General features: G+C 48.2%; 3 protein-coding genes across 5 annotated transcripts in view; 1 reads left to right on the top strand and 2 right to left on the bottom strand.

The window, feature by feature from the left end:
• The window catches only part of SNRNP25 (small nuclear ribonucleoprotein U11/U12 subunit 25), a 164,279-nt gene extending 160,875 nt beyond the window's left edge, over positions 1 to 3,404 (bottom strand). For all 3 annotated transcript variants that reach the window (XM_069870277.1, XM_069870275.1, XM_069870276.1), the window contains exons 1-5: positions 3,279 to 3,404; positions 2,035 to 2,125; positions 1,839 to 1,944; positions 1,690 to 1,764; positions 356 to 418 (exon numbers count right to left, since the gene is read on the bottom strand). In XM_069870277.1, coding sequence (XP_069726378.1) covers positions 364 to 418; positions 1,690 to 1,764; positions 1,839 to 1,944; positions 2,035 to 2,125; positions 3,279 to 3,404 — 453 coding nt within the window. In that variant the 3' untranslated portion in view covers positions 356 to 363. The remainder of the gene's footprint in view (positions 1 to 355; positions 419 to 1,689; positions 1,765 to 1,838; positions 1,945 to 2,034; positions 2,126 to 3,278) is intronic.
• On the top strand, positions 3,370 to 4,976 carry POLR3K (RNA polymerase III subunit K). The gene is made up of 3 exons (XM_069870281.1): positions 3,370 to 3,513; positions 4,577 to 4,664; positions 4,753 to 4,976. Exons 1-3 carry the CDS (start codon positions 3,403 to 3,405, stop codon positions 4,878 to 4,880), a joined length of 327 nt encoding a protein of 108 aa, XP_069726382.1. The 5' UTR covers positions 3,370 to 3,402; the 3' UTR covers positions 4,881 to 4,976.
• Positions 4,977 to 5,419: 443 nt separating this feature from the next.
• Positions 5,420 to 18,756, bottom strand: part of GTF3C1 (general transcription factor IIIC subunit 1) — a 40,386-nt gene continuing 27,049 nt past the window's right edge. The window contains exons 27-37 of the mRNA XM_069870282.1: positions 18,332 to 18,444; positions 17,318 to 17,380; positions 16,706 to 16,799; positions 15,577 to 15,749; positions 14,674 to 14,955; positions 12,429 to 12,682; positions 10,713 to 10,999; positions 9,567 to 10,218; positions 8,044 to 8,083; positions 7,100 to 7,292; positions 5,420 to 5,808 (exon numbers count right to left, since the gene is read on the bottom strand). Of these exons, the coding sequence (XP_069726383.1) occupies positions 5,587 to 5,808; positions 7,100 to 7,292; positions 8,044 to 8,083; positions 9,567 to 10,218; positions 10,713 to 10,999; positions 12,429 to 12,682; positions 14,674 to 14,955; positions 15,577 to 15,749; positions 16,706 to 16,799; positions 17,318 to 17,380; positions 18,332 to 18,444 (2,373 nt within the window). The 3' untranslated portion in view covers positions 5,420 to 5,586. The remainder of the gene's footprint in view (positions 5,809 to 7,099; positions 7,293 to 8,043; positions 8,084 to 9,566; positions 10,219 to 10,712; positions 11,000 to 12,428; positions 12,683 to 14,673; positions 14,956 to 15,576; positions 15,750 to 16,705; positions 16,800 to 17,317; positions 17,381 to 18,331; positions 18,445 to 18,756) is intronic.

The raw sequence follows: 18,756 nt of genomic DNA, 5'->3' as shown, positions 1-18,756 counted from the left end.
ATGATCTGGTGGGTCTCTTCCAACCTGGTGATTCTATGAAAGGAACGCTGCGGTTAGTGACTCTTAAGCCACTATGGGAGCAGGTTTAGGATCTAAACAGAAAGGTGAGACACATGCAGCACCCCCAACAGTAAGATAATGCTGCTTCAAACGCAGATGTTAACTGCAGCAGCTGAATCACCATTCCTTGACCTGGGAAAAGCACAAGTAACACAACCAGGGTGTGAGCCCAGTGCAGACACGAGCATTTGGAAATGCTGTGCTATGGCTGTGGAGAGCTGGGACCCTGAACGCTAAGGGCAGGGAAGGGGAAGATGGAAGAAGTGGTAGCTCTTAACGGACGTTCAGGACTTACCTGACAGGTTACTTTCGAAGTTTCTTTATGAAGCTGACCTCATCCCGGTTTCTGATGCCATAACTGAACAAAGAGTCATGCTGTTACATGCCAGTTTCCAGGAACCACAACCTTTGGAATCCTACAGCTGCCTCTTTCCCAGAGGGAGATGGATTCCTCCCATATGCTGTGTTCTAATGCAGGACAAGTTAAAATTCTCACTTCTGTACGCAGACCGTGCTGCCAGCACTGAGGGAGCTGATCGCCTGCCCTTTTAACTGCAACATCCCTTTAAATGCAGCATCTTTCATGCATGGCTCAGTCTTTTGAGGACAGCTTTGATTAGGGCTGTCTTGCTAAATTTTTTGTATTTCTGACGTGCTTTTCTTGCTGGACCGCACGCAGGCTGGCACAGCCAGCAGCTAGAGAGCTCAGGAGCACCTCCTGCCTCCAAGAACAGGCATGGAAAGAAAGATGGGAGCAGCTGGCCAGGGGTGTTATTAGGCAGTCTCCTATAGGTGGCTGAGCAGGGCCAGAGCGCAGCACTTATCTGTGGTTTGCTCTTTGTTTGCCATTCTTCCAACCTCCTTTCTACCTCAGCAGCTCCACTGAGCCCTCTATGAGGGTGACCGAGCACTGGAACAGGTTCTCCAGAGAAGTTGTGGAGTCTGCATTCTTTGAGACATTCAAAGCCCAACTGGACACAGCCCTCAGGAACCAGCTTCCAGTCATGTCCCCCTCTCTGTGCAGCGCTGCTCCCATCCTTCCACTCACTTTGAAGCGCAGGCTCTGTCTGAGCCAGGACATGCGGTCCCAGTGCAGCCCTGCCCCTGCGGATGCTGCACGGCCTCCCTCCAGCCCCATCGCTGCCTGAGGCAGAGGGGTTATAGAGTCATTATGGTTGGAAAAGACCTCAAAGTTCATCCAGTCCAACCATCAGCCCAACCCCACTGTGCCTACTAACCCAGGTCCCCAAGTACCACATCTACAAATTTTTTTGAACCTCTCCATGGATGGGGACTCCACCACTGCCCTGGGCAGCCTCTGCCAGGGCTTCACCGCTCTGTCAGTGAAGGCGTATTTCCCAATATCCAATCTAAACCTCCCCTGGCACAACTTGAGGCCATTTCCTCTCATCCCATCCCTTGTTAATTGGGAGAAGAGACCTAACACCCACCTTGCTCCAACCTCCTTTCCAAGAGCTGCAGAGAGCGATGAGGTCTCCCCTCAGCCTCCTCCAGGCTAAACAGCCCCAGGTCCCTTAGATGCTCCCAAGAACCCCTGTTCTCCAGACCCTTCTCCAGACACGCTGCAGCCCCTCAAGGTCTTTCTTAAAGAGAGATCATCTCACTCACTCTCGCAGCTTCTTCCTGTCGTCCGCAAGTTTCTCTCCATTGAAGGTCAAGTGGTAGGTCCTCCAGATGTACTTCCTAGGGGGAAGGCACTCAGGTGGTGGCCGGGGGACATCTGGGGACCCCCACCTGCTGCCTCCAGCCCTGCTCACCAGCTGAGGTGCTGGATGCCTCCGCGCCGCGCCTGCCGCAGCTGCACGTGCCGTCGCAGGGCCTTCTTCAGCTCCAGCACCGACGCGTTCTGCACCACCACCACGGCTGAGCGAGGGGGGAGAGCCCCGTCAGCGCCTCACGGGCCTGGGCGACCCCCTCCAGCCCCACACCGCCCCACATCACCCTGACACGCACGCATGGTCTCGCCGTCAGCCTTGCAGACGCGCACCGTCATGGCCTGCCCGTGCTCCAGTGCCACCTGCGAGCCGATCTCCTCCGCCGTCACCTGCGGGTGAACATGGGCTGAGCCTGGATGGGGCTGAGGCTGAGCCCTGCCATCCCCAGCCCCATCTGTGGGCTCAGCCTGAGCCCCGCTGCCCCCAGACCCATCCCCACCTGCGGGCAGGCGGGTGAGTGGGTGCTGAGCCCCTAGACCCGTCCCCACCCGTGGGCTGAGCTGGGCTAAGCCTGAGCCCTGCTGCTCCCAGACCCATCCCCACCTGTGGATGAAGGTGCGAGGCTGGGGCTGAGCCTAAGGTCCCTGTCCCATCCCTAGCTGAGCCTAAGCCCTCCCAGCCCCATCTCTAGCTGAGCCTAAGCCCTCCCAGCCCCATCTCTAGCTAAGCCTAAGTCCCCCAGCCCCATCTCTAGCTGAGCCTAAGCCCCCTGTCCCCATCTCTAGCTGAGCCTAAGCCCCTGTCCCTATCTCTAGCTGAGCCTAAGCCCCCGTCCCCATCTCTAGCTAAGCCTAAGCCCCCATCCCCATCTCTAGCTGAGCCTAAGCCCTTCCAGCCCCATCTCTAGCTGAGCCTAAGCCCCCCGTCCCCATCTCTAGCTGAGCCTAAGCCCCTGTCCCTATCTCTAGCTGAGCCTAAGCCCCCTGTCCCCATCTCTAGCTGAGCCTAAGCCCCCTGTCCCCATCTCTAGCTGAGCCTAAGCCCCCTGTCCCCATCTCTAGCTGAGCCTAAGCCCCTGTCCCCATCTCTAGCTGAGCCTAAGCCCCCATCCCCATCTCTAGCTGAGCCTAAGCCCTCCCAGCCCCATCTCTAGCTGAGCCTAAGCCCCGTGTCCCCATCTCTAGCTGAGCCTAAGCCCCCTGTCCCCATCTCTAGCTAAGCCTAAGCCCCCATCCCCATCTCTAGCTGAGCCTAAGCCCCTGTCCCCATCTCTAGCTGAGCCTAAGCCCTCCCATCCCCACCTCTAGCTGAGCCTAAGCCCTCCCAGCCCCATCTCTAGCTGAGCCTAAGCCCCCCATCCCCATCTCTAGCTAAGCCTAAGCCCCCTGTCCCCATCTCTAGCTGAGCCTAAGCCCTGTGTCCCCATCTCTAGCTGAGCCTAAGGCCCCCGTCCCCATCTCTAGCTGAGCCCAAGCCCCGCAGGCGCAGGTGCCGGAGGGGCTGGCGGGGGCCGATCCCGATCCCCCCCGGCCCCGATCCCACCTGCGGGGGGAGGTCGCAGAGCAGCGGGTCCTGCAGCAGCCGCGCCAGGGCCGCCTGGAAGAGCTCGAGCACCTCGGCGTGCGCCAGCTCCTCCTCGGGCTCGGCCGGAAGCGCCGCGGCCGCCATGCTGCTCTTCTGCCCGGCCTGCGGCAACGTGCTGGTGGCCGAGGAGGGGCCGCGCTGCCACCGCTTCGCCTGCACCACCTGCCCCTACGTGCGGAACGTCACCCGCAAGGTGCGGCGGCGGCGGGGACGGAGGGAGCGGGGAGGGGGTGCAGGGGCGGTGGAGGCGGGGATGGCGAAGAGGAGGAGGGGCGGGGGCGGCGGGGAGCGGGGCAGCGTGTGCGGGGCCGGGGGGGAGCTGGGAGCGGGGCCCGGGGGAGGAGGAGAGCGGGGAAGGGGCAGGGAAGAAGGGAGCGGGGACGGTGGGGAGCGAGGAGCGGCAGGGGATGGGGTACGGGGGTGGCACGGGGGTGATGGAGGTTGGGGATGGCGGAGAGGAGAAGGTACAGGGGTGGCAGGGGAGGTAAAGGGGAGGTGGGGGGCAGGGAAAGGGGGTAAAGGGGAAGTAGGGAGCAGGGAAGGGGGTACAGGGAAGGAGGGGAGCAGGGAAGGGGCAGGGAAGAGGGGAACAGGGACAGTGGGGAGCAGGGAAGGGAGTACGGGGGTGGCACAGGGGTGATGGAGGCAGGGGGTGGCGAGGAGGAGGGGTGCGAAGGTGGCAGGGAGTGGGGCAGGGGGTACAGAGACAGTGGGGAGGCAGGGAAGGGGGTAACGGGGACGGGGGGAGCAGCAGGAGATGGGGTACAGGGATGGCACAGGGGCGGGGGGGGGATGGCGAGGAGGAGGGGGTGTAGGGGTGGCAGGGAGTGGGGCGGGGGGAGGTAGGAGGGGAAGGGGAGGGGTAGAGGGCAATGGGGAGCAGGGAAGAGTCAGGGAATGGAGTATGAGGGTGGTGGGGAGCAGGGAAGGAGCAGGGGATAGGGTACAAAGGTGGGGAGCAGGGAAAGGGGTATGGGGGTGGCACAGGGGCGATGGAGGTTGGGGATGGCGAGGAGGAGGGGGCGCAGGGGTGGCAGGGAGCGGGTCAGGGGATTCAGGGACAGTGGGGAGCTGGGAAGGGGGTACGAGGGCAGTGGGGAGCAGGGAACAGGTTAGCAGGTAGGTGGGGAGCAGGGAAGGGGGTACAGGGGAGGTGGGGAGCAGGGAGCAGTAAGGAAGGGGGCACAGGGGTGGCAGAGGCCGGGGGATGGGGGCTCGGGGTTGTTGGGGTGCTGACCCATTGTTCCGCTCTGTAGGTGACAAGCAGGAAGTACCCGCGGCTGAAGGAGGTGGACGATGTCCTGGGCGGCGCGGCGGCCTGGGAGAACGTGGACTCCACCGCAGGTAGGGATGGGATGGGATGTTTTGGGATGGGGCAGGATGGGGATGGGATGGGGCTGACCCAGCCTGACGGTGTCATCTCGCCCCGCAGAGCCCTGCCCCAAGTGCGAGCACCCCCGTGCCTACTTCATGCAGCTGCAGACGCGCTCGGCCGACGAGCCCATGACCACCTTCTACAAGTGCTGCAACACACGGTGTGGGCACCGCTGGCGGGACTGAGCGCTCCCAACACCACACTGGGCTGCACGGGGCCCCGACCACTGATCCTACAGGGATGGGGAACGAGGTAGATGCAATAAACAGCACAGGCTGGAAGCAATCGTCTGCTGCGTGGTTGCTTTGAAGCCTACGTGTGAGGAGGGCAGTGGGGACCTTGAGCAGAGGTTCCTCCATCAGCGAAGGCTGCAGGGGCATCACCCAGTGAGCAGTTCTGCTACAGGCACACACAACACCCAGCGCTGCACACATCAAAAGATACTGACAGGCCTTGGGGTAACTGAGCCAAAGAACAGTTACCAACCCTCCCCACAGAGCCAGCTGCAGTGCTACAGAATGGGAAAACTCCTGCTGCAGCCTTGGGTGAAGGAAAAAGTGTCCTTGCTCTGCCCTGTGCAAACCACGTAAGGTAAAGTAGAAACTGCAAAGGATGTTCTCAACAAGCAGGTACTGCTCAAAAGAGAATATATATTAAGTGGGATCAAATTATGTGCTCCACAAACAATCGCTGGTGAAGAGAATACATAAAGTGGGATGAAATATCTGTACCTTCACGGTAAGCTTTATTCTTGGCTTAAATACATTCAAAAGTAAAAAGGATAAATTACTTAATAAAAACATGAAGGGGCACGAATTGTGACATTTCGTCTGCATTAACACTCACTCCTGCAGGGTAAACCTACTTGACAGGACTCAACCGTCACCTCTTCTATACAGGGATAACATGCACCCACTTATTCCAGTTGCCTTCGCAGGGGAACACTCTTCCCAGCCGGAGCGTACAGTCTACCGTAGGCTCATAGTATATTGTTGGGCTCTCACTCAGTTTGGGATTGTTTAGCAGTTCTTCCACAACTGGCTGAGAAAACAGTGACACCAGCGGTGGCCTTTTCATGTAGAATTGCCTGATGCAACCAAGAGTTTCCAGACCCTGCAGAAAAATTCACATATTTTAGCTTCAGCAGCTGCACTGAAAAAACTGCACCCAGTGCTGTTCTCCCCATACTGTTCTGCAAGGGGAGGGCACAACAAAGTGAGTTCATATAGCTGGGTATGTGCCCCTGCGTCCCTTGCAGAGGGGTGGCTAGCATCTGGGTACTGACACAGAAGTGTTTAACAACGGATCTCAGCATCCATTCTAACTGTAACCAGTTAACAAAGCCTTTTAGGGTGGTATAGATGCAAAGCCCAGACTTCTGGGTCAGTTCATCATAGAAATGTAGAAAGGTGTGGGATGGAAGGGACCTTAGAGCCCATCCAGTTCCAACCACCTTCCATGCGCAGGGACGCCTCCCACTGGATCAGGGTCTCAAAGGCCCATCCAACCTGGCCTTGAACACCTCCAGGGATGGAGCAGCCACAACTTCTCTGGACAACCTGGACCAGGGCCTCCCCACCCTCACAGGAAAATATTTCTTCCTCAGAGCTCATCTCAACCTCCTCTCTTTCAGCTGAAAACTGCTCCCTGTCACCCCATTCCTGCACTCCCTGATCAAGAGTGTTTGTGCTCACAGCAACACCCAGCAAGGTGATTTATGGGCTCCATTTGCTGAAAACATCTAGTGTGTGTTCAGTAATCTCATGCAGATATGTGTTGATATACTAATACTTGTATTACAGATACAAGCTCACTCTGTGGTTTCTGAACCAGTTCTTATCAAATTTGTGCTGGAGAAGTTAGATTCAAGCTCTCCAATCTGTAAAACATACAGGTCATTCCTTGACTTTGTGGATTTAGACAAAAGTTGCCCAGGAATTTGCATTGCCCTCCAGCACGCGCACAGCTCACCACCACACTGTGCTGCATTCTCAAACCAGCCTGCTTCCACGCTGCCTGTGCCCTGACCCCGGCTGCCCTGGCACAGGATGGAAAGGGAGGCTATGACAGAAGAGCCAGGAGGCAGGATGGCTGCTGAGGCACGACCGGTACCTTACAAGACCCATGTCGTTAACAAAATGCATCAGCCTTTGGACAGAAGTGTGGCAGATACATAAGAATATTCATTTCCAGAGTTAGCAGGGAAGTTGTTCCTTACAAGAAGGTAAGTAAGTTCCTTACAAGAAGGACTCATTGTGAACAGGAGCTTGCTCTGGCTTTGGTTAATTTACACTAAAAGGAGGTGGTTGGTTTTTGTGGTTCATTCACAGCCCTATGCTCCTTGAACTTGGAGCAAAGACGCTGCCAACTGTTAAGCTGCACCAGGTTAAAGCTGACACAGTACCTGCAGTATCTCTAAGACGGCCACAGGCTGCAGTACCCCCATGTAATGCTGCAGCAGCATGGCTTGTGTGATGCCCGGCTTCGTCATGATGTGATAGAGCACGGCTTCCATCATCCCCTTACACACAGGTTTATTCAGATTCCCATCCACAATCCGCCACGGTCTCCCGATGAAGCAAACATTCTCACAGGCCCTGAAAAGACAATTTAAATTCAGCTCTGCCAAGAATTATTCTCCTAGCTAGATTTCCCATCATCATAATTTCTACATAATAGTCTTGCTACACCCATTGCCAGTGTTCGCTCACATCCAAGGTGTGATTCCGCAGCTGCTCTGGGAAAGGGCAGACACCAGTGCAGATCTACCAGACAGCTCCACAGACCTGAAGTGTTGCACAAGGTGTTCACCGCTTCAGCAGCACTTTCAGCACCATTATACCACCCAACAATTACCTTCAGTCTTGATGGCCAGAAAAGCTTTGTTTGTTCCCAGCTCTAACACCCTCGAGAAGTTACCAGAGACCTGCTTAAATCTGCAGCATGAGTGCTCTGACTGGTAACCCAATTCCTCATTTTGGGATCAAAAGACAGACCCTGCATGGACGTTCCCATTTCCCACACTGCGGCTTCTCCAGGCCTTTCCTGGGAACATGGAAGCTGAAGCTTTTTGACACTGGACTTAGTTGTGAAATAAAATTAGTTTCTCCAATACCTGGAGCTAGTTGGGTTTGGGGAAAAAACCCACAGGTATCAGAAACAGTTTTCAATGTGCATATAAACACAAGAGTAACCTTGACAAGAATAATGGAGGAAAGCATAGAGTTTCTCCACATCAATGCTTACTTCTCATTGCAGCATAAAACACAATTTTCCAACTCATTTGCTTTCAGGCAGTGTTTTGGTAGTACTAAGCATTGAGCTATTCTGCAGACACCCATTACTCACCGGTCCCTGTCTGCCTGGGACAGATCTGTCATAGAACTTCCTGGAAAGACAAAAAACATGTAATTTTTAAGTTAATTAGCCCAAAGTCTTTATCTATTGGTAGGAAAGTAAAAGGTGGCCAAGCTGTAAAATGTAACAGCTTATGCTAGAAAATAACACAAGCAAACCAAGCTGGGTGTTGTTCTTGGTTGCATGGGGAGCTCTAAAACTTCCACTCTCATGCAGCATGTTCTTTTCTTCCCACGCCTCTTCCACACCTGTCTACTCCAATCACACTTTTGTGGTTCCATTCCCAGACTCACAGCAGGAAGTTTCATTCCTAGAAGCCTGATGACATGGCTGAACACCAGATAGTTCTGTGGTCTGGAAGAAGGGAGCTTCACACAGGTTTGTTTAGCTTAACGCTCCTTGTAATCACAAGAAAGTCGAGCAGGAGTCTGAGTAGCTGTTAAGCTAGGAGTCGAGAATGCAAACAAGATTTCAGCCAGGGTTCAGTTGTCCCTGCAGCTTCCATTGTGCATTAAGTCATGGGCTTTAATTACACAATTACCTAATGTGGGTATTTCTGCCACACCCAGAGGCTAACGGCTTTAGCTTAAGCACAAGTAAACCCCTCGGCTGGCCTTCATCACTAATAGCTTTATGCTTGATAACGTTACTACTATTTTTTCCCTCCTGTGTTACAAACAAATAGAGGAAGTTAAACCCAAACCAGTTGTAATTTCACGTTAAGAACTGCTGAAGTCTTCGCTGTTTAGACAAGCCTGAGACTATTTCCTGCAGGAAGGCTCCAATTAAACAATACCAAGCTCTAGGACGGTGTGGATCAGCCTGAGCCAATTCACTTGGCACCCTGCAGCTGGAAGCGTGGGTAACAGCAGATCTTGATAAAATACCACACAAGCAGTTAGCCTGTGATTCAGTCTGAAAGTAGAGCCGATAAAAACAAAAACACAGTAAAATCCCTCACAGCCTCCTTAATGTAAAGCTTGGCAAGAACAACTAGCTATTAAAAATGAAAACTGGCAGTAAAAAGGAAATGAAAATGAAGTCAAACTGGGTTACGAACAAGGCCATTGATCTCACTGGCATGCATTGCCATTCTGGTGAATGGTTTGACTCTACAGTCATGGCCAGCCTGGTTCAACATACACCCATTACACTGGGTGTTCTAGGCTGAGAGATGTCTCCCCTTTGGACAGAAGCCAGAAAGGAGAAACTTCAGATCCAAATATGTTTTTGAAGAACAGTAAGACATGGAAACGTGTTTCTAAGAAAAACACTTTTCAGAACCAGTCATCACCATTCCACCAACAGGCATAGGAAAGAATGATGTATTTGAAACCTTCAGGACCTTCCAGATCAAGTAGCATAATGCTGCTTCACCTGCAAGGAATGAAAGCCTCTCTCACTGGTATGGCTTCATAAAGAATCTACTATTTGCTTTTAAAACATATCTACCTGTCTGGGAACAACTGGTGATGAGCTAGTCTATTTCTGGGATGTGGAGTGCTCCTACATACCTTTAGGGATGCTCGGGTTCTCCTGTGAACAGGGAAGATCGTCGTCTTGCTCACTGGCTGATTGTTCAAGGCTAGGGATCTGCTTGTTGTGCTCAGTGCTGAGCTCGTCATTCTCTTCTTCAAGCCCTTTGTCCTCAGAACAAGATTCACCTTTTTCTTCGTAAGTGCCCACACTCACAGCATCTGGAGCATGGACTTGGTGTTCAGTGAGGGATTCTACCTGCCCTCCCAAGGAGCCTGTTTCTTTGTCCATGATTAAATCTTCCTTCTCTGAAACAGTAATATCTGCATCCAAGTTATTTTCACTTCCACTTTTCAATCCACTCTGTGGACCCTGGCAGACTTGATTGCCATCTTGGACATCACTCTGAGTTTTACATCTCTTCCTTGGGGGTTCTTCATCACTGATAGATGGTGTGTCTTTTCCCAGCTGCTCCTCCTCTCCCAAGCATTCCTCTCCCTTCTTCGTTTCCGATGCCAGGCAATCCTGTTGTACGTCTGGGAGAGCAGTGTCTGCACCTTGCTGATCAGAATCATCTGGTTTATTCTTCAGACGTACTGAATGTAATAGCCATGGCTTGGCAAACACTATTGCAACCAGTCTTACAGCATCGCCTCCTACTTCTAAAACCTGCCGCATCTCAAGAAGGTCCTATAAAAAAAAATCCATAACACAAACATTGTCTTAGGAGCTTTCACTGGAAAACATCAGCTTAACCAATTATCATGGAATTGCCACCTTAAACTGGCATTAAAGAAAGAGAAGAGTTTAGCAGAGTATTCAGTTTTCTGCTCTGTTGCACTGAGGCTGAAAAGATGTTTTGCCCCTTTAACTTTTCTGGAATTACAGCACAAGATACTTTTGTTCAGCTTAAATTAAAAAGGAACTGGGAAAGAGAGAATGTTGGTACCTCTGGGTTTCTGAAATGCTTTATCTCCACCTTTAAGTAAGATCTGCTTTGACTTTTGGCCTTCCTACGTTTGAGGTGAGGTTGCTATCAGGTATGGGTATGTGATCTCTTGCCTAATATAAATAGCTTTGTTCAATTTATAGTTGTTTCCTTCAGCCTGGAATATTATCCTATTCAAGGGAAACACTAAGCATGCAACCATTAATGTATGGAAAGCAGCTGGCTGTAAGAGCACCTGAATGTACTGCTCCAAGCTCCTGGTGCGTTCAGGTTCCACCTCTTCATAGCTGCAGAAATGTTTGCTCAGCTCAGCTTTGCAAATTCCAAAGTAGGAAGATGCCTCTATTGCATTACGGATCTCCAAAACAGCAGCTGCGTCTCTGGGATTATAGCCATAATGTTCTGTACATTCCCGAAGAAACCGATCAACCTCATAATTTTCTTCTCGGACTTCTATCAGCCTGGTGAAAGTTTCAGGGAGGCAGGAGACTCCCACAACCATGTTATCAACCAGAGAAGAAACTGCAAAGCAAATAAAAAACAAGCGGATAAGCTGTGGAGCAGCTGTTACCATGCAGTACACTACAGAAAGATGAATATTCTAGGACAGATTAGAGGCGTTCTAGACTACTCCAATCAAAAAACGGGGCTCAGTTTTCCACCTTCATTGTGGCTCTTTCCTGTTATCTTTCTGCCTCACAGATTTCTCTCTGAAGAGATCTGTAGAAGGGCAAACTGGTTTCAAGGCCTTCCCCTACCATCAAAGTGAAGTACCGCTGAAGGGCAGTATACACTTACTGGTGTTCTCTTGAACTCTGGGTCAGTTTAACTCTAAGTTAATGAGGAAATGATCTTTTTTTCTTGAAGAAGGTCAAGTGAAAAGTCTAGAGCAAGGAAATGCTATGGAGGGTTGTATCAATCGAAAATCTGGAAGCAGCTGATCTGTGGCAGAAAGCTGTTGGCCAAATATCATATAAACTTTAAGCTGGCAGTGTCCCAGCACAATTAGTATAACAAGGCACCTCTGGGTTTGGAGACAGGTCCATCACTGCACAAAACTGATCCCCACCGTACAGAGTATTCAGAAGCTGAATCAGTATACCTCCTTTTGCTAGTCCTGGATGATTAGAAAGTGGCTTTGGCACTGCTCTTACCTGCTCCCAGCCTTTCATCTGCAGGCTGCCTTGTAGGACACCCATGTGGCAGCTGCACTGCTTTGGCAGCCAAGACAAAATGAGAACTGCGATGAGCTGTCAGCTCAGCAGACTTGGAGGGCATGTGTGGCAGCAGAGATTCCAGAAAGAATTTCTATTTTGTCTCTGCCACAACAGCAACAGGAATGGGCAGGGACAGCACTAGATCTTCCAACTAAAGAGCTAAACAACCAAAGGCTTTCCTGGGTATGTTTGCATTACAGATCAAAAGAAGATGCTTTTCAAGAAGGGAGTGTCCTGATAAATTGCAAACATTCAAGCTCTAAATATTATCAAAATGTTTAAGTTACTGGCCAGGGACTCAACACCACAATTTCAGGCACTTGCATGAGACAATTAAATGTGAATTTCCATTCAAGGAGCTCTGAAAGATTTTTTTTTTTACAGAAGAGAAAGCCTGTGTGTGACATAACATGGTATTTTTAGCTGCAGAAGGGACTGAAAAAACCACTCTTGGAAAATGGATAACAGAGCAGAGGACAGACTTCCTCTTTGGATTAATAATGTCACACAACATGAAACACAGGCAAGGACTTGTTACTGACAAAAGGTGTCTCTGTAAGGTAACCATCTGTTTTAGGTCAGGAGAGAGTGCATTACAAGGCAAATTGCGTGTGTAACGATAAAAGAATGTTCCTATTAATAGGCTTTGTTCAAATCAGGTCCTCAGCTCACGAATTCGCCGTCTTTCCTGCTCTAACCCACTTCTGTGCATGTTAGGCCAAACAGAAACTCACGTGGAGAGCTGAGTCTTCCTGGAACTGGTGTGCATCGCAGCTTAACCTTCACCTGGCAGGAGTTGACCACAATATTGTCACTGGGACTCAGGTTGCGCGTGCTGACAATTCCAGGGGCATAGTAGCCTCTCATCAGTAAGTAATTTGTATGCGATGCTTGACGAGCTTTTACTTCTATTCTCCGTTTGCCTCCGGAGCTGTCATCTAAGTCATCATCATCGTCATCATCATCCTCAAGTCCTTCTTTTCCCAAACTGCAGCAGAGGTGTTTAGTTTGGTTTTGGTTTTTTTTTCCAAAATAAGAAAGCGATTCATTACAACAAGTAGCAGAAAAACACATGCTGTTCTGCATTCTAGAGTTTAGCCATGCACAGCTGTGGGTATGTCCATAGCAGGCTGATTTAAAGTGCTGAGAACAAGCAGCTACAGAAAAGAAAATACACTAAAGGTCCCTGGAAAAGGACACTCTATTTTTTTCGCAAGTATGTTGAAATGAACCCAAAATATCTCAGCTTACAGTGCTGAACCTCTTTGGTTCAGCAGACACTTCATCACAACAGAACATCTGTCAGAGCACGAAGGCTGACACCATATGGGATTCTGCAGTGCAGGGCAGTGTTTATTTTTAAGGGAGAAAAGGAGAGGAAGGAATTAGAGACCAAAAACTTCAGTTACTCTAAAAAAGAAAACAAACAAAACCCCAACATGATACAAACTGCAGACAGGCTCGAAATAAAGACAGACTAGCCAGGATAAATTTCTAGGAGCAAGCTTAGTCAACTCAATACCATTTTTTTCCAAGATATAAGAACCACTTTGGATAAGTGAAGGCTCTGAACAACCTGATCTAACTCTGAATTTGCCTCTATTTAAGCAGGTTATGCCAGAGACAGTCAAAGGTTCCTTCCAACCTTTTCTAAGGTGAGTTAGATCTTAAGTACCTTCCCTTAAAACAAATTTAAAGCGAAAAATGAACACATCATTTAGAAAAAAATAGTGCAGGTACATAACCGGTTGGACAAGGGGACTCAGATGCTCATACACAGAAATGGGACTTGTTTGGGTTTCAGCATATTTTTGCTAATGATTCGGGTGATAAACTAGCTTAATTAAGTTTGCATAGGATCATCGAACCGGAGAGGCTGCAAGTATATGAGGATTTGCATTCAGAACATTTCCAGCAACTGGAGAAATAGTCAGGGAAAGAGCAGGAAGCAGTTTCATGTGGACAAAGGCTTGTTCTTTGTATTACAGTGCAAGGCATCTGCCCCTCCACACAAAGAGGCAAGCATTACCCATCGAGACGGAAAAAAACCCTCTTTATAGTCAATCACAAGAACCATAAGCTGTGCATCGATCACTGCCCTGGGGGGCTTGGCTGCTTTTTTACTTTTGTTTTGGCAAGACCATGGCCATTTGTCATCTTGGGGTACACAAGCAGGCATGTCACCTATACAACATGACGTGATGGGCACAGACCTGCCAGCAAGCACATGGCATTTGGTTTTTGACAGAGGAAAATAACGAGAGAGACAGATCTGGATAACACGAATAACCTACCAAAACCACAAGTAAAGGAACCAAGGCTGCTCATTTTAAAGAACAGCATATTATAGGAGGAGAACTATGATAGAAATCTTCAAATAGGTAATGAGCTGCTCATAAAAGATCAAAGTATCTTCCAGATATATTTACAACAGCTTAAACTACAGCAAGAACTTTTATGTGCACTCTAAGACAACCCAGAGTGATCATCAGGATAACTATTCATAGGATTAAGCTGCCTGGGGAGAGAGTTTCAGTGCCAGTGGTCTGCAACTACCAGAGGCTTAAAACAAAAATAAAAGCTAAGAGGAGACAATGCATAGAACAAATATTGTGGAGACAGGTTTCACTGGCGAAGCTGAAACCCAGTAACTAATCCTTCTTAGTCTTTGAAATGGGACAGGACAATGTTGATGAAAATGCCCATCTTGCACACTCTCCTTTCCACATTAGCTCTGATGGCAATGAAGTGCCTAGCAATTTAAATGTCACCTAAGTGAAGATAAATGCAGTCCAAGGCCATAATGACAGGCAGTAACTGAAGTGCCATTAAGTCTTCAGAATGCTCCCTCAGAAATGAAAATCGAAACAGTATCACAGTAAAATATGCCAAGATACAGTGCAGAAAATGCTGATGCCCGTGCAATTTCATTCAAGTCACCCCCAAGCTGTATTTACTAGGAGAAATAACAGTGTTTACCTTTTTATCACTTCATTTTCCACCATAGTGCTGTCCACCACGATTATCTGCTCTGGAATTCTCACATTCACAGATATAAGTCCCAGGGAGAAAAGGGAAAGCATCGCCACACACTGGCCACCAGGCCCATCCATAGGAAACGCAATCATGCCTTCTGCTTTGTCTTCTTGTTCTTTAAACGAGAAGTTATCTGGCTGGTCTGACTTCTCAACATCCTTGAGCTTCTCAAGGAACTGAAAGGACTCTGTACAAATTGTACTGGGAAATCGCCACGTAAAAACTCTGGACAAAAAGACAAATTCAAAGAAGGAAATATCTTTTACAATCTGCTCCTTCTGAACTTTAGGCCTACGGTCAGCCAAGCAGCTGAAAATCCATGCTAGAGGTGGTGACCTACATCTGCTTTCACTATCCTTTTACTAGTTGCAGAGCATATAGGGTATTTATGCACCATGTAAAGGTCAGGAACTACACAGCAACTACAAAACAAAGATGTCATCTTCTGGCTGAGCACAGAATACATTTACACTTCATCTCTTCTCCCCCACCCCTGACATCTGGGTACAGTGCAGCACGAAGTAACTGGAGACGAAAAGCAATCAGAACGACAAGAGTACTAAAGAAATCCTCCAACCACACTCTGGTGCTGCCTCTCCTTTCCTCTGCTAATATCTTTGTAAAGGCCTGCCCAGCAAATGGGGCTCTGTTCCCTGTACAGTCCTAATTGCTTAACTGAATAAAGGGCCAACACACATAATGCCGCCCTCATCTGCTCAGCCTCAGCTGTGAGGGTTGGGTTCTCTGCTCTAGATACTTGATGTGTTTTCTTCCCTCCAAACCAAGCATGCCTGGGTAGATTCTCTTATTTGCTCAAAGACAAGCAGTGACCTTTCTGACACTCACCTGTAGTAACTCTGAGACAGCTGATAGGACATGGGTACAAAAGGCAAAGCCCGGCTTTTCTTTGGACCCAGCGTGTGGCTGACTCGACGGCGATTGACCAAGCTTCTCTTCTGACACTCTTGGAAAGCCTTCACCAGAACGTCATCCTGGTACTGCCGGTACAAACGAAACGTCTGCAAAAAAAACCCTTCAATGTGAGAGGCAGCGGTAGCTCTGAATCCACTGTTAGACTCACCTACTTGAGGTTTATATTAACTGAATGATTATAAAGCCACAAGCCAGGAAGTAAATGACACATATAAATTTACTTAACTACACCACTCTATTCCTTTTATGAACTTCCAGACTTTCCACAGTAAATGTCAATTAAATTAACTACATACTACAGAACACTTGATATTCAAAATGGGATCAGGCTCCCACAAGAATTCTATATGTAAAGAATGCTCATCTGTAACACATTTTGGTAGATTCTTCCCATCATTTTACCAACAACACATGCTTCTATAAGCTTGGCTTTCTGGGCTCCGCTCTTGCCTGCTGATGAGATATTAAAGTCCCTTCGAACTTCTAACTTTATTCTTTTAAGTGCCTGGATAATAGATGATATATTTTTGTGGTTCCTATCACTGAAGAAGAGGCTCCCCAACACCAGTGTCAGCTGGATACTGTCTTTCTGATATCTCCTCCAGAGCATAATTCAAATTGCTGAAGTGGACACTAAATCATGATACGGTTTGACCCAATAGAAGGGACGTAGACTTTATTTCATATTGGTTTGCGGGATTGCTTCAACCTCACATCTTGCAATCTCATCCTCTGAGAGAAAAGCAACATACTGGAAATCTGCCTCGAATACTTTATTTCCTAAAAGCCGGAGAGAATAATCGCCACAGAAAGGCTATAAATATGTTTCTGGGTTTCTTTTCTCCCATTTGAAAAAAAAGCATATATCAAAGTAGGAAGAAGTAACTCATTAGGGTGGCATGACCACATATACATGCAGTACTTAGGGACATGGGTTAAAGGTGGCCTCAAGTTTATAGTTGGACTCTATGATCTTACAGCTCTTTTCCAATGTAAATGGTTCTATGATTCTGTGACACAAAGTTTGGTCCAGATACTGTACCTGAAATGACTGGCAAGTTTTCATCTGGCTATCTGAGAGTGCCAACGTGCTCTGAATCAGATTCTGTAGCACTAGAAAATGAATATCACAGACACTGAAAGGGAAAAAAAAAAGAAAGTAGAAGTTTATTCCTGGCAATTTTTGAGGTCTCTAACTATCTAACTATTAAACTAGCACGATAATATACAAACTCAATCACCTGCTTCACTACAGCTGAGAAGCTGTTTTCATGTAGACGAGCCTGTTACATTTTCACTGACCTTCTGCCCTGAATTTTTGGATCAGCCCAGAGAATCTGACACAAAAAGAAGTTCTCTTTGATAATAGCTCCACTTAAGATGCAGAACCCATAGTGGAAACATACACTGTTGTCCTAAAGGTAACAGACCACCACTGTGAGGTCTTTGCTGCTGTCATTTTATTCATCGAATTGATAATTTATATCAGAGGTCCCTGCAGCCTTGTGAAAGTATTTTTCTATTAACACATCTATACACTGCAACAGATGAAAACTGTACTGAATTAGAAGACTAGGTATATGACTTTCACAGATGTGAGGGCTAACATGACCTTAGAATCCTAATGGGAAAAAACAGTGCTCCTGTGACTCACCTGCTTAGACTGTCCTCTTTGGTGTTATGATTGGTGTCTTCTCCGATGGCCAGAACTCGAAATCTAGTTAAGGGAAAGGAGAATGCTGAGACAAAAGTATCATTCTCTAATTTTATATCAGCTGTGAAACCCAGAGGCTGACAAGCGCAATTGCTAATAAGACCAGTGTTGAAACAGCGCAGGGGTCCTCTCTGCTCCAGCAACCCTCAGCGTAAGCATGAAAATTCAAAAGAACTGTCTGGATCAATCTCCCCCACTCCACTAAGATACCTGTTGACAAGGAGATAAAACACATGGAGAGGAGACAGTGCAGAACTGTAGGGGTTTGTGGTTCTATTGAGGTTTTGGACTTCCAGTTAGCATCGGCATCACTTTTGCTGTAAAGTACAGCTCTTCTCAAAGTAAGAACATTTGCAAAGGGGCTAAATTTGTCATCATAAAATGGTTTGAGACCCAAATTTTCACACTTCTCTCCAAGTGTTATTAATCATGAAAAAACATGATGACCTAGGGCTGGAGAATAGTATACAAGCCTGAGCGCTCTTCCGTGCCAACAGTTTTAGCAGCACTGAGATGATTAACTGAGCACCCAGCTACATATTGTGATATAAAAAGAGGCCAGTTCATCTGGAAAATGGTAAAAGGAAGCCTTCTATTGCATTTAAATGTTATAGCTGAGTACTGACATCTCTAATAGCGAAGCTGAGGATATAACAATTCATGAAACTCCAACGCTGTGAATTTCTGCTTTAAAAGTCTAAATATAGCAAAATGGGAACGGTTTAAAATAAGAGAGCTTGTGCGAGTAACTGAAAATCAGTTACATATATTTAGGAAGTATGGATTTGAAGGAAACATTGCTTATGGTAATTACTGAAACTTCTTTTGATACTAGGAGTACAAGTGACAGGGGGTGTAAATCATGCACAGCAGAGGAGAGGTTTGCACTGAATTGTCCTCCTCCTTCACTGTCCCGGCCTGTGTCCAGAGCCAAAAGCACCATAACTAAAATACCTGGAAAAGAGCTCCTGCAAAGTGTCAGGAATATCAAGTTTGGGATTCCCGAGGGTTGAACTAAATTTCTCTTTCAGTCTTTCCACAAACTCTTTAAACTCTTTTGCACAAACCTTAGGAAAGAAGAGATAGAAATGTTATCATCCTTAGTGGGAAAAGACCCTCTACTTTTAAAGTGGTCATGAAGGATTCTAGTAGAAGCAGCTGGTTTTGAATCATCAAGTCAGAAACAGTGCAACAGACTAGAAAATGCATCAGAGCAGCTCTGTGGAGGTTGTGTTTGCTGATTTACTCAACAGTTGCAGGTTCTGTCTCTAATCACGCTCACAGCTACAAGCAACGCACGATGAACATATGTTCTAAAACCAATTATACTGAATTAACAACATAAGATCTCTTGCCAGAGCGTTGTTTAAGCTTCTGCT

The sequence above is a fragment of the Phaenicophaeus curvirostris genome, chromosome 16, assembly GCF_032191515.1.
Source record: "Phaenicophaeus curvirostris isolate KB17595 chromosome 16, BPBGC_Pcur_1.0, whole genome shotgun sequence".
Lineage (NCBI taxonomy): Eukaryota > Metazoa > Chordata > Aves > Cuculiformes > Cuculidae > Phaenicophaeus > Phaenicophaeus curvirostris.
This window is presented reverse-complemented; position numbering and strand designations above follow the sequence as displayed.